General features: G+C 39.1%; 1 protein-coding gene across 1 annotated transcript in view; it reads left to right on the top strand.

The window, feature by feature from the left end:
- Positions 1 to 60: 60 nt before the first annotated feature.
- The window catches only part of SASS6 (SAS-6 centriolar assembly protein), a 131,586-nt gene continuing 116,652 nt past the window's right edge, over positions 61 to 14,994 (top strand). Inside the window, exon 1 of the mRNA XM_053693745.1 lies at positions 61 to 368. Within this exon, the coding sequence (XP_053549720.1) occupies positions 298 to 368 (71 nt within the window). The 5' untranslated portion in view covers positions 61 to 297. The remainder of the gene's footprint in view (positions 369 to 14,994) is intronic.

The following is a 14,994-nucleotide window of genomic DNA, read 5'->3' as shown; positions in this document are numbered from 1 at the left end:
ATACAAACATGGAGCCCACTGCTTCCGCACTTTGACGTCAATACGTTCAGCACGTAACGGGCGGTTTATTTAGAAATTGCACCGGGGTTGTGTATAACGCGCTCTCGAGCAGCCGTGCGTGACAGGCACGCGCTCCCTACATACTGAAGTAGTCCGTGAGCTACTGTATGTACCGGATATACTGCAGGCAGGGGTGAGCGCTGTATACAACAACATATAGTGGAGAGGCAGCACGTAGGTAATGAGCACTGTATACTGTGAGTGCCAGGGCAGGCAGTAGGAGGTGCAGCTGTCAGGATGTCTCAGGTGCAGGAGCTGCTCACTCGTAATCTGAAGGTTTTACTACGAAGCAGAGACACCGAGGAGAGGTAACTTGCCTGGCGATTGTGTGTACTGTGTGACTGGCTACTAGTGAGTGTGTGTGACTGGCTACTAGTGAGTGTGTGTGACTGGCTACTAGTGAGTATGTGTGTGACTGGCTACTAGTGAGTGTGTGTGTGACTGGCTACTAGTGAGTATGTGTGTGACTGGCTACTAGTGAGTGTGTGTGACTGGCTACTAGTGAGTGTGTGTGACTGGCTACTAGTGAGTGTGTGTGACTGGCTACTAGTGAGTGTGTGTGACTGGCTACTAGTGAGTGTGTGTGTGACTGGCTACTAGTGAGTATGTGTGTGACTGGCTACTAGTGAGTGTGTGTGACTGGCTACTAGTGAGTGTGTGTGACTGGCTACTAGTGAGTGTGTGTGACTGGCTACTAGTGAGTGTGTGTGACTGGCTACTAGTGAGTGTGACTGGCTACTAGTGAGTGTGTGTGTGACTGGCTACTAGTGAGTGTGACTGGCTACTAGTGAGTGTGTGTGTGACTGGCTACTAGTGAGTGTGTGTGACTGGCTACTAGTGAGTATGTGTGTGACTGGCTACTAGTGAGTGTGTGTGTGACTGGCTACTAGTGAGTATGTGTGTGACTGGCTACTAGTGAGTGTGTGTGACTGGCTACTAGTGAGTATGTGTGTGACTGGCTACTAGTGAGTGTGTGTGTGACTGGCTACTAGTGAGTGTGTGTGACTGGCTACTAGTGAGTATGTGTGTGACTGGCTACTAGTGAGTGTGTGTGTGACTGGCTACTAGTGAGTGTGTGTGTGACTGGCTACTAGTGAGTGTGTGTGTGACTGGCTACTAGTGAGTATGTGTGTGACTGGCTACTAGTGAGTGTGTGTGACTGGCTACTAGTGAGTATGTGTGTGACTGGCTACTAGTGAGTGTGTGTGTGACTGGCTACTAGTGAGTATGTGTGTGACTGGCTACTAGTGAGTGTGTGTGTGACTGGCTACTAGTGAGTGTGTGTGACTGGCTACTAGTGAGTGTGTGTGACTGGCTACTAGTGAGTGTGTGTGTGACTGGCTACTAGTGAGTGTGTGTGTGACTGGCTACTAGTGTGTGTGTGACTGGCTACTAGTGTGTGTGTGACTGGCTACTAGTGTGTGTGTGACTGGCTACTAGTGTGTGTGTGACTGGCTACTAGTGTGTGTGTGACTGGCTACTAGTGTGTGTGTGACTGGCTACTAGTGTGTGTGTGTGACTGGCTACTAGTGAGTGTGTGTGTGACTGGCTACTAGTGAGTGTGTGTGTGACTGGCTACTAGTGAGTGTGTGTGTGACTGGCTACTAGTGAGTGTGTGTGTGACTGGCTACTAGTGAGTGTGTGTGTGACTGGCTACTAGTGAGTGTGTGTGTGACTGGCTACTAGTGAGTGTGTGTGTGACTGGCTACTAGTGAGTGTGTGTGTGACTGGCTACTAGTGAGTGTGTGTGTGACTGGCTACTAGTGAGTGTGTGTGTGACTGGCTACTAGTGAGTGTGTGTGTGACTGGCTACTAGTGAGTGTGTGTGTGACTGGCTACTAGTGAGTGTGTGTGTGACTGGCTACTAGTGTGTGTGTGACTGGCTACTAGTGTGTGTGTGACTGGCTACTAGTGTGTGTGTGTGTGTGACTGGCTACTAGTGTGTGTGTGTGTGACTGGCTACTAGTGTGTGTGTGTGTGTGACTGGCTACTAGTGTGTGTGTGTGTGTGACTGGCTACTAGTGTGTGTGTGTGTGTGACTGGCTACTAGTGTGTGTGTGTGTGTGACTGGCTACTAGTGTGTGTGTGTGTGTGACTGGCTACTAGTGTGTGTGTGTGTGTGACTGGCTACTAGTGTGTGTGTGTGTGTGACTGGCTACTAGTGTGTGTGTGTGTGTGACTGGCTACTAGTGTGTGTGTGTGTGTGTGACTGGCTACTAGTGTGTGTGTGTGTGTGACTGGCTACTAGTGTGTGTGTGTGTGTGACTGGCTACTAGTGTGTGTGTGTGTGACTGGCTACTAGTGTGTGTGTGTGTGTGTGACTGGCTACTAGTGTGTGTGTGTGTGTGACTGGCTACTAGTGTGTGTGTGTGTGACTGGCTACTAGTGTGTGTGTGTGTGTGACTGGCTACTAGTGTGTGTGTGTGTGTGACTGGCTACTAGTGTGTGTGTGTGTGTGACTGGCTACTAGTGTGTGTGTGTGTGTGACTGGCTACTAGTGTGTGTGTGTGTGTGACTGGCTACTAGTGAGTGTGTGTGTGTGACTGGCTACTAGTGTGTGTGTGACTGGCTACTAGTGAGTGTGTGTGTGTGACTGGCTACTAGTGACTCTTTACACTGGGGAGTATGCATACTGTGTGACTGGCTACTAGTGAGTGTGTGTGTGACTGGCTACTAGTGAGTGTGTGTGTGACTGGCTACTAGTGAGTGTGTGTGTGACTGGCTACTAGTGAGTGTGTGTGTGTGACTGGCTACTAGTGACTCTTTACACTGGGGAGTATGCATACTGTGTGACTGGCTACTAGTGAGTGTGTGTGTGACTGGCTACTAGTGAGTGTGTGTGTGACTGGCTACTAGTGAGTGTGTGTGTGACTGGCTACTAGTGAGTGTGTGTGTGACTGGCTACTAGTGAGTGTGTGTGTGACTGGCTACTAGTGAGTGTGTGTGTGACTGGCTACTAGTGACTCTTTACACTGGGGAGTATGCATACTGTGTGACTGGCTACTAGTGAGTGTGTGTGTGACTGGCTACTAGTGAGTGTGTGTGTGACTGGCTACTAGTGAGTGTGTGTGTGACTGGCTACTAGTGAGTGTGTGTGTGACTGGCTACTAGTGAGTGTGTGTGTGACTGGCTACTAGTGAGTGTGTGTGACTGGCTACTAGTGAGTGTGTGTGTGACTGGCTACTAGTGAGTGTGTGTGTGACTGGCTACTAGTGAGTGTGTGTGTGACTGGCTACTAGTGAGTGTGTGTGTGACTGGCTACTAGTGAGTGTGTGTGTGTGACTGGCTACTAGTGAGTGTGTGTGTGACTGGCTACTAGTGAGTGTGTGTGTGACTGGCTACTAGTGAGCGTGTGTGTGACTGGCTACTAGTGAGCGTGTGTGTGACTGGCTACTAGTGAGCGTGTGTGTGACTGGCTACTAGTGAGCGTGTGTGTGACTGGCTACTAGTGAGCGTGTGTGTGACTGGCTACTAGTGAGCGTGTGTGTGACTGGCTACTAGTGAGCGTGTGTGTGACTGGCTACTAGTGAGCGTGTGTGTGACTGGCTACTAGTGAGCGTGTGTGTGACTGGCTACTAGTGAGCGTGTGTGTGACTGGCTACTAGTGAGCGTGTGTGTGACTGGCTACTAGTGAGCGTGTGTGTGACTGGCTACTAGTGAGCGTGTGTGTGACTGGCTACTAGTGAGCGTGTGTGTGACTGGCTACTAGTGAGCGTGTGTGTGACTGGCTACTAGTGAGCGTGTGTGTGACTGGCTACTAGTGAGCGTGTGTGTGTGACTGGCTACTAGTGAGCGTGTGTGTGTGACTGGCTACTAGTGAGCGTGTGTGTGACTGGCTACTAGTGAGCGTGTGTGACACCTATAGTGACTCTTTACACTGGGGAGTATGCATACTGGTGTGACTGGCTACTAGCGAGTGCGCATACTGGTGTGACTGGCTACTAGCGAGTGCGCATACTGGTGTGACTGGCTACTAGCGAGTGCGCATACTGGTGTGACTGGCTACTAGCGAGTGCGCATACTGGTGTGACACCTATAGTGACTCTTTACACTGGGGAGTATGCATACTGGTGTGACTGGCTACTAGTGAGTGCACATACTGGTGTGACTGGCTACTAGTGAGTATGTGTGACACCTATAGTGACTCTTTACACTGGGGAGTATGCATACTGGTGTGACTGGCTACTAGCGAGTGCACATACTGGTGTGACTGGCTACTAGCGAGTGCACATACTGGTGTGACTGGCTACTAGCGAGTGCACATACTGGTGTGACTGGCTACTAGCGAGTGCACATACTGGTGTGACTGGCTACTAGCGAGTGCACATACTGGTGTGAGTGCACATACTGGTGTGACTGGCTACTAGTGAGTATGTGTGACACCTATAGTGACTCTTTACACTGGGGAGTATGCATACTGGTGTGACTGGCTACTAGTGAGTGCACATACTGGTGTGACTGGCTACTAGTGAGTGCACATACTGGTGTGACTGGCTACTAGTGAGTGCACATACTGGTGTGACTGGCTACTAGTGAGTATGTGTGACAGCTATAGTGACTCTTTACACTGGGGAGTATGCATACTGGTGTGACTGGCTACTAGTGAGTATGTGTGACAGCTATAGTGAGTGTGTCTGACAGCTATAGTGAGTGTGTCTGACAGCTATAGTGACTCTTTACACTGGGGAGTATGCATACTGGTGTGACCGGCTATAGTGAGTGTGTCTGACAGCTATAGTGAGTCTTTACACTGGGGAGTATGCATACTGGTGTGACGGCTATAGTGACTCTTTACACTGGGGAGTATGCATACTGGTGTGACTGGCTACTAGTGAGTATGTGTGACAGCTATAGTGACTCTTTACACTGGGGAGTATGCATACTGGTGTGACTGGCTACTAGTGAGTATGTGTGACAGCTATAGTGTGTCTGACAGCTATAGTGAGTGTGTCTGACAGCTATAGTGACTCTTTACACTGGGGAGTATGCATACTGGTGTGACCGGCTATAGTGAGTGTGTGTGTGACGGCTATAGTGAGTGTGTCTGACAGCTATAGTGAGTCTTTACACTGGGGAGTATGCATACTGGTGTGACGGCTATAGTGACTCTTTACACTGGGGAGTATGCATACTGGTGTGACTGGCTACTAGTGAGTATGTGTGACAGCTATAGTGACTCTTTACACTGGGGAGTATGCATACTGGTGTGACTGGCTACTAGTGAGTATGTGTGACAGCTATAGTGAGTGTGTCTGACAGCTATAGTGACTCTTTACACTGGGGAGTATGCATACTGGTGTGACCGGCTATAGTGAGTGTGTGTGACGGCTATAGTGAGTGTGTCTGACAGCTATAGTGACTCTTTACACTGGGGAGTATGCATACTGGTGTGACCGGCTATAGTGAGTGTGTCTGACAGCTATAGTGACTCTTTACACTGGGGAGTATGCATACTGGTGTGACCGGCTATAGTGAGTGTGTCTGACAGCTATAGTGACTCTTTACACTGGGAAGTATGCATACTGGTGTGACTGGCTACTAGTGACTCTTTACACTGGGGAGTATGCATACTGTTTTGTGAGTGTACATACTGGTGTGATTGGCTACTAGCGAGTATGTCTGACAGCTAGTTAATCCCCTTTTTTTTTTTTTTAAATATTTATGTATATACCAACAGCACATCCAATGTATGGTACATAATTAGAAAAATTATATTAGGGTCACAAAAATCGTTTCACCACACAGGGTGATTGATACTAAACACATAATACACTCCTATGGCAATATAGAAATTACATTTATAAAGACATTTATACTTATCCCACCCGGTGTTGGTTAACTTTACATCAACGAAAAACATACGTATAGTATTTCAAAATATAAATGCATCAGGCAACATATTTGACCTATCCCCAAACACCTGGTCAGGTTATCGGAGCTTTTGTAATAATTTCACTTCAATTTCCACTGTAGTTTTAACCACTGTTGGTAAGTTTTCTGTTTTATTCACAGAACCCACCGAAAAACAAAACCACACTTATGCCCATTCAATGGGCAATCTACCTGACTAAATCCAATTATCAAAAAAAGTTGTTTTTTTAAAGATAGTTATAAATTATTGTTGTGATAACATAGGGTAAGTTGTGATAACATAGGGTAAGTTTTCATTAAACCCAACCATTTTTGAAGATACTTCTCCAATTTCCCCTCTATGTAAATATCACTGGAGTATTGTTCCATTATAATTGTGTTAGCAATCGTAGCTTTAAAGGTTTGAAAGGAAGGAGAGCTACCAGATCTCCAGTTTAACAAAATTAAATTGCGACCAGCTAGAATCAGTGTATTCATTGTATTATATTGTTTATTTTTTGAATAATTACACATGAAAAAAATATCTTGAGGACTTATAATAAATTGATCATCTAGACTTAAAGGGACAGTATACACTAACAGGAGGACAAATGGCAGGTACTCCAATAACCAAGTAGGCGCAACTATAATCGGTAAAAAATTCAAAACTTTAATGAAAAAATGTTTAAAAATTGTATATAAAATACACAATCAAGCTGGACACAAAGACAGGGGGTGAAAAAGACAGGCCTGACGCGTTTCGCGCCCCCTAGTGGCGCTTATTCATAGGCTGCAGCACCTAGTGTGTGGTGCCTTTTTAAAGGGCAAGGAAAACCATTAACCCTTAGTGTGCAAATCATTATTAAAAACAGTAACAAAATAAAAACAACAACAAAATTACATTGGGATTACTTACAAAAAATATAAATACAGATTCAGATTCAGACATACCTAAGCCAGTGTGTGGAATAATGTGATACCTAGACATCTTAATGAGAAATTAATATATACCAATTATCTAAGTTAGGATACTAGTAACAAAGAGATGTCCTAGTTTTCTTTAAATATGTATAGACCAACTAGTATTGTACACTACAGGGATATCACAATAATAGTATAGTAATTAATTAAGTCTCATGACTACATAGTGCCATATCAGTTATCAGTGAAGTAGTTAATATCGCATGCTTTATTCATTCCTAGTGGTTGGCATGTATTAAGCTTTAATATCCAAAATATTTCTTTCTTATCTAAGATTTTTTGCCTATTGCCTCCTCTAATTGGAATTTTAGCGATATCAATGATTTGGACTGAAATATCAGCCTTGTGGGTGAAATGTAAACCATTAAAGTGACTAGCGACTGCGGAGTCCTTAGAATAGTTTTTGACGTCCCTAACATGTTCCCCAAACCTGGTTCTGACTTCGCGTGAGGTTTTACCTACATATTGACTTTTACAGAGATTACACGTTAATAGGTAGATGACAAACCTGGTTCTGACTTCGCGTGAGGTTTTACCTACATACTGACTTTTACAGAGATTACACGTTAATAGGTAGATGACAAACCTGGTTCTGACTTCACGTGAGGTTTTACCTACATACTGACTTTTACAGAGATTACACGTTAATAGGTAGATGACAAACCTGGTTCTGACTTCACGTGAGGTTTTACCTACATACTGACTTTTACAGAGATTACACGTTAATAGGTAGATGACAAACCTGGTTCTGACTTCACGTGAGGTTTTACCTACATATTGACTTTTACAGAGATTACACGTTAATAGGTAGATGACAAACCTGGTTCTGACTTCACGTGAGGTTTTACCTACATACTGACTTTTACAGAGATTACACGTTAATAGGTAGATGACAAACCTGGTTCTGACTTCGCGTGAGGTTTTACCTACATACTGACTTTTACAGAGATTACACGTTAATAGGTAGATGACAAACCTGGTTCTGACTTCACGTGAGGTTTTACCTACATACTGACTTTTACAGAGATTACACGTTAATAGGTAGATGACAAACCTGGTTCTGACTTCACGTGAGGTTTTACCTACATACTGACTTTTACAGAGATTACACGTTAATAGGTAGATGACAAACCTGGTTCTGACTTCACGTGAGGTTTTACCTACATACTGACTTTTACAGAGATTACACGTTAATAGGTAGATGACAAATCTGGTTCTGACTTCACGTGAGGTTTTACCTACATACTGACTTTTACAGAGATTACACGTTAATAGGTAGATGACAAACCTGGTTCTGACTTCACGTGAGGTTTTACCTACATACTGACTTTTACAGAGATTACACGTTAATAGGTAGATGACAAACCTGGTTCTGACTTCACGTGAGGTTTTACCTACATACTGACTTTTACAGAGATTACACGTTAATAGGTAGATGACAAATCTGGTTCTGACTTCACGTGAGGTTTTACCTACATATTGACTTTTACAGAGATTACACGTTAATAGGTAGATGACAAACCTGGTTCTGACTTCACGTGAGGTTTTACCTACATATTGACTTTTACAGAGATTACACGTTAATAGGTAGATGACAAACCTGGTTCTGACTTCGCGTGAGGTTTTACCTACATACTGACTTTTACAGAGATTACACGTTAATAGGTAGATGACAAATCTGGTTCTGACTTCGCGTGAGGTTTTACCTACATACTGACTTTTACAGAGATTACACGTTAATAGGTAGATGACAAACCTGGTTCTGACTTCGCGTGAGGTTTTACCTACATACTGACTTTTACAGAGATTACACGTTAATAGGTAGATGACAAACCTGGTTCTGACTTCACGTGAGGTTTTACCTACATACTGACTTTTACAGAGATTACACGTTAATAGGTAGATGACAAACCTGGTTCTGACTTCACGTGAGGTTTTACCTACATACTGACTTTTACAGAGATTACACGTTAATAGGTAGATGACAAACCTGGTTCTGACTTCACGTGAGGTTTTACCTACATACTGACTTTTACAGAGATTACACGTTAATAGGTAGATGACAAACCTGGTTCTGACTTCACGTGAGGTTTTACCTACATACTGACTTTTACAGAGATTACACGTTAATAGGTAGATGACAAACCTGGTTCTGACTTCGCGTGAGGTTTTACCTACATATTGACTTTTACAGAGATTACACGTTAATAGGTAGATGACAAATCTGGTTCTGACTTCACGTGAGGTTTTACCTACATACTGACTTTTACAGAGATTACACGTTAATAGGTAGATGACAAACCTGGTTCTGACTTCGCGTGAGGTTTTACCTACATACTGACTTTTACAGAGATTACACGTTAATAGGTAGATGACAAATCTGGTTCTGACTTCACGTGAGGTTTTACCTACATACTGACTTTTACAGAGATTACACGTTAAAAGGTAGATGACAAATCTGGTTTTACAGTTAGCATAGAAATCTATGACATATTGTTTATTATCTACACTTGAGGAAAAGTGTGTACCCCTAATGAGGTTAGGGCAAGTTAAACAATCCCTGCTACCACATTTGTATAGCCTCTTCTTTGATAGCCAGTCTCCTGAGGGGACACTCGCAGTGTCAGTAACCAAGCTGGGAGCAAGTACTTTCCCTAATGTCCTTGGTTTTTTAGGGACGTACCTGAAATTATTTACAAATGGTTTGAGAATGTCATCTCCCAGAAGGATATGGGAATGCTTCTTTAAAATCTTTACTACTGAATCATAATTTGTTGAATACTCTGTTGTGAAGACTATAGTGTCACTAGTGACTTGGTTCTTCTTATGTGCAGTAATGGGTTGTTTATTATAAGCCTTAACTGCTAATCTGCATTGTTCAAGCCTACTTGGGTTATAGCCTCTCTTAGTAAGTCTATCTTTTAGCTCTAAAGACTGTCTGTCATAGATGGAATCATCTTGGGTATTCCTCCGTAGCCTAATAAACTGCCCTCTTGGGATGGCTTTTTTTTTCATGTTCTGGATGTTGGGATGCCGCATGCAAGATTGTATTGCCTGCCACTGGTTTTCTATAGGTTTGAGTTACTATTTGATTATCATTAATTAATAAAGTAAGATCTAAATAGTTAATCTGTTTATCATTTACTTCGCCTGTAAATCTTAAACCCATGACATTATCACTCAGATATGACAGCAAATCATCCAAAATGACAATTTTTTTTTATCATTATTGACAATTAGCAACAAATCGTCTATGTAACGAACAAAAAGCACTACTTCATCCATCCAAGGGTTATTTGTTGAAAAAATGTAAGTAAGTTCCCACCATGCCACATAAATATTTGCAAAAGCTGGGGCAAATTTTGCCCCCATGGCGGTCCCCCTGATTTGTAAGTAGTACTCTTTGTCGAACATAAAATAATTGTGCGAAAGCAAAAATTGTAAGGTTTCACAAATATAATCAATTTCTTGATCACTCAGATCCGTGTCCCTTTTTAAAAAATAGTTGACTGCTCTTATGCCTAAGTGCTGTGGTATACTGGTGTATAATGAAACTATGTCAGCTGTAATCCAACTATAGTTGTCTTTCCATTGGATTGTGTTTAATGTGGTAAGCAGATGTGATGTGTCCCTCAAATAGCTTAGTTGTCTTTGAGCAATAGGTTGTAATATTGTGTCAATCCATTCCCCTAGAGGTTCTAAAAGAGAACCTATGCCCGCAACTATGGGCCTTCCCGGGGGGGTATCCTTGTTTTTGTGAATTTTGGGGACATGATGAAATAACGGAGTGACTGGATAATCTGGTATTAATGTTACCACATCTTCATTTTTAAAGATCCCCAAAATGACTCCATCTGCTACAAGTTTACCCATTTCTTTTTTGAAAGTAAGTAATCATATATTTCCCTTACTATACTATTATTGTGATATCCCTGTAGTGTACAATACTAGTTGGTCTATACATATTTAAGAAAACTAGGACATCTCTTTGTTACTAGTATCCAAACTTAGGTATTTGGTATATATTAATTTCTCATTAAGATGTCTAGGTATCACATTATTCCACACACTGGCTTAGGTATGTCTGAATCTGTATTTATATTTTTTGTAAGTAATCCCAATGTAATTTTGTTGTTGTTTTTATTTTGTTACTGTTTTTAATAATGATTTGCACACTAAGGGTTAATGGTTTTCCTTGCCCTTTAAAAAGGCACCACACACTAGGTGCTGCAGCCTATGAATAAGCGCCACTAGGGGGCGCGAAACGCGTCAGCACTGTCTTTTTCACCCCCTGTCTTTGTGTCCAGCTTGATTGTGTATTTTATATACAATTTTTAAACATTTTTTCATTAAAGTTTTGAATTTTTTACCGATTATAGTTGCGCCTACTTGGTTATTGGAGTATCTGCCATTTGTCCTCCTGTTCTTGTATATACAGCGATTTTGAGTTGATCGCTGGCTACGGCACTCTGCCAGACAATTCCATTGGAGCATTTTACCTACCATTACCGGTTCCGGTTCCGGACGCCGCTACACCGCGCTTACCCACTGTGCAGGACAGTATACACTCATTGTCATATAACTGCATGTAATAGACACTACTATACAGAATATGTACAGATACTGATATAAATATACAGTATACACTAATTGTCATATAACTGCATGTAATAGACACTACTATACAGAATATGTACAGATACTGATATAAATATACAGTATACACTAATTGTCATATAACTGCATGTAATAGACACTACTATACAGAATATGTACAGATACTGATATAAATATACAGTATACACTAACTGTCATATAACTGTATGTAATAGACACTACTATACAGAATATGTACAGATACTGATATAAATATACAGTATACACTAATTGTCATATAACTGCATATAATAGACACTGCTATACAGAATATGTACAGATACTGATATAAATATACAGTATACACTAATTGTCATATAACTGCATGTAATAGACACTGCTATACAGAATATGTACAGATACTGATATAAATATACAGTATACACTAATTGTCATATAACTGCATGTAATAGACACTACTATACAGATTATGTACAGATACTGATATAAATATACAGTATACACTAATAGTCATATAACTGCATGTAATAGACACTACTATACAGAATATGTACAGATACTGATATAAATATACAGTATATACTAATTGTCATATAACTGCATGTAACAGACACTACTATACAGAATATGTACAGATACTGATATAAATATACAGTATACACTAATTGTCATATAACTGCATGTAACAGACACTACTATACAGAATATGTACAGATACTGATATAAATATACAGTATACACTAATTATATATAACTGCATGTAATAGACACTACTATACAGAATATGTACAGATACTGATATAAATATACAGTATACACTAATTGTCATATAACTGCATGTAATAGACACTACTATACAGAATATGTACAGATACTGATATAAATATACAGTATACACTAATTGTCATATAGCTGCATGTAACAGACACTACTATACAGAATATGTACAGATACTGATATAAATAGACAGTATACACTAATTGTCATATAACTGTATGTAACAGACACTACTATACAGAATATGTACAGGTACTGATATAAATATACAGTATACACTAATTGTCATATAACTGCATGTAACAGACACTACTATACAGAATATGTACAGATACTGATATAAATTTACAGTATACACTAATTATCATATAACTGCATGTAATAGACACTACTATACAGAATATGTACAGATACTGATATAAATATACAGTATACACTAATTATTACATGCAGTTATATGACAGACACTACTATACAGAATATGTACAGATACTGATATAAATATACAGTATACACTAATTGTCATATAACTGCATGTAATAGACACTACTATACAGAATATGTACAGATACTGATATAAATATACAGTATACACTAATTGTCATATAACTGCATGTAATAGACACTACTATACAGAATATGTACAGATACTGATATAAATATACAGTATACACTAATTGTCATATAACTGCATGTAATAGACACTACTATACAGAATATGTACAGATACTGATATAAATATACAGTATACACTAATTGTCATATAACTGCATGTAATAGACACTACTATACAGAATATGTACAGATACTGATATAAATATACAGTATACACTAATTGTCATATAACTGCATGTAATAGACACTACTATACAGAATATGTACAGATACTGATATAAATATACAGTATACACTAATTGTCATATAACTGCATGTAACAGACACTACTATACAGAATATGTACAGATACTAATATAAATATACAGTATACACTAATTACATATAACTGCATGTAATAGACACTACTATACAGAATATGTACAGATACTGATATAAATATACAGTATACACTAATTACATATAACTGCATGTAATAGACACTACTATACAGAATATGTACAGGTACTGATATAAATATACACTATACACTAATTGTCATATAACTGCATGTAATAGACACTACTATACAGAATATGTACAGATACTGATATAAATATACAGTATACACTAATTGTCATATAACTGCATGTAATAGACACTACTATACAGAATATGTACAGATACTGATATAAATATACAGTATACACTAATAATCATATAACTGCATGTAATAGACACTACTATACAGAATATGTACAGATACTGATATAAATATACAGTATATACTAATTGTCATATAACTGCATGTAATAGACACTACTATACAGAATATGTACAGATACTGATGTAAATATACAGTATACACTAATTGTGATATAACTGCATGTAATAGACACTACTATACAGAATATATACAGATACTGATATAAATATACAGTATATACTAATTGTCATATAACTGCATGTAATAGACACTACTATACAGAATATGTACAGATACTGATATAAATATACAGTATACACTAATTGTCATATAACTGCATGTAATAGACACTACTATACAGAATATGTACAGATACTGATATAAATATACAGTATACACTAATTCTCATATAACTGCATGCAACAGACACTACTATACAGAATATGTACAGATACTGATATAAATATACAGTATATACTAATTGTCATATAACTGCATGTAATAGACACTACTATACAGAATATGTACAGATACTGATATAAATATACAGTATACACTAATTGTCATATAACTGCATGTAACAGACACTACTATACAGAATATGTACAGATACTGATATAAATATACAGTATACACTAATTGTCATATAACTGCATGTAACAGACACTACTATACAGAATATGTACAGATACTGATATAAATATACAGTATACACTAATTGTCATATAACTGCATGTAACAGACACTACTATACAGAATATGTACAGATACTGATATAAATATACAGTATACACTAATTGTCATATAACTGCATGTAACAGACACTACTATACAGAATATGTACAGATACTGATATAAATATACAGTATATACTAATTGTCATATAACTGCATGTAATAGACACTACTATACAGAATATGTACAGATACTGATATAAATATACAGTATACACTAATTACATATAACTGCATGTAATAGACACTACTATACAGAATATGTACAGATACTGATATAAATATACAGTATACACTAATTGTCATATAACTGCATGTAATAGACACTACTATACAGAATATGTACAGATACTGATATAAATATACAGTATACACTAATTGTCATATAACTGCATGTAATAGACACTACTATACAGAATATGTACAGATACTGATATAAATATACAGTATACACTAATTGTCATATAACTGCATGTAATAGACACTACTATACAGAATATGCACAGATACTGATATAAATATACAGTATACACTAATTGTCATATAACTGCATGTAATAGACACTACTATACAGAATATGTACAGATAATTATATAATTATACAGTATACACTAATTGTCATATAACTGCATGTAATAGACACTACTATACAGACTATGTACAGATACTGATATA

Source organism: Bombina bombina, chromosome 10 (assembly GCF_027579735.1).
Source record: "Bombina bombina isolate aBomBom1 chromosome 10, aBomBom1.pri, whole genome shotgun sequence".
NCBI classification, from domain to species: domain Eukaryota; kingdom Metazoa; phylum Chordata; class Amphibia; order Anura; family Bombinatoridae; genus Bombina; species Bombina bombina.
This window is presented reverse-complemented; position numbering and strand designations above follow the sequence as displayed.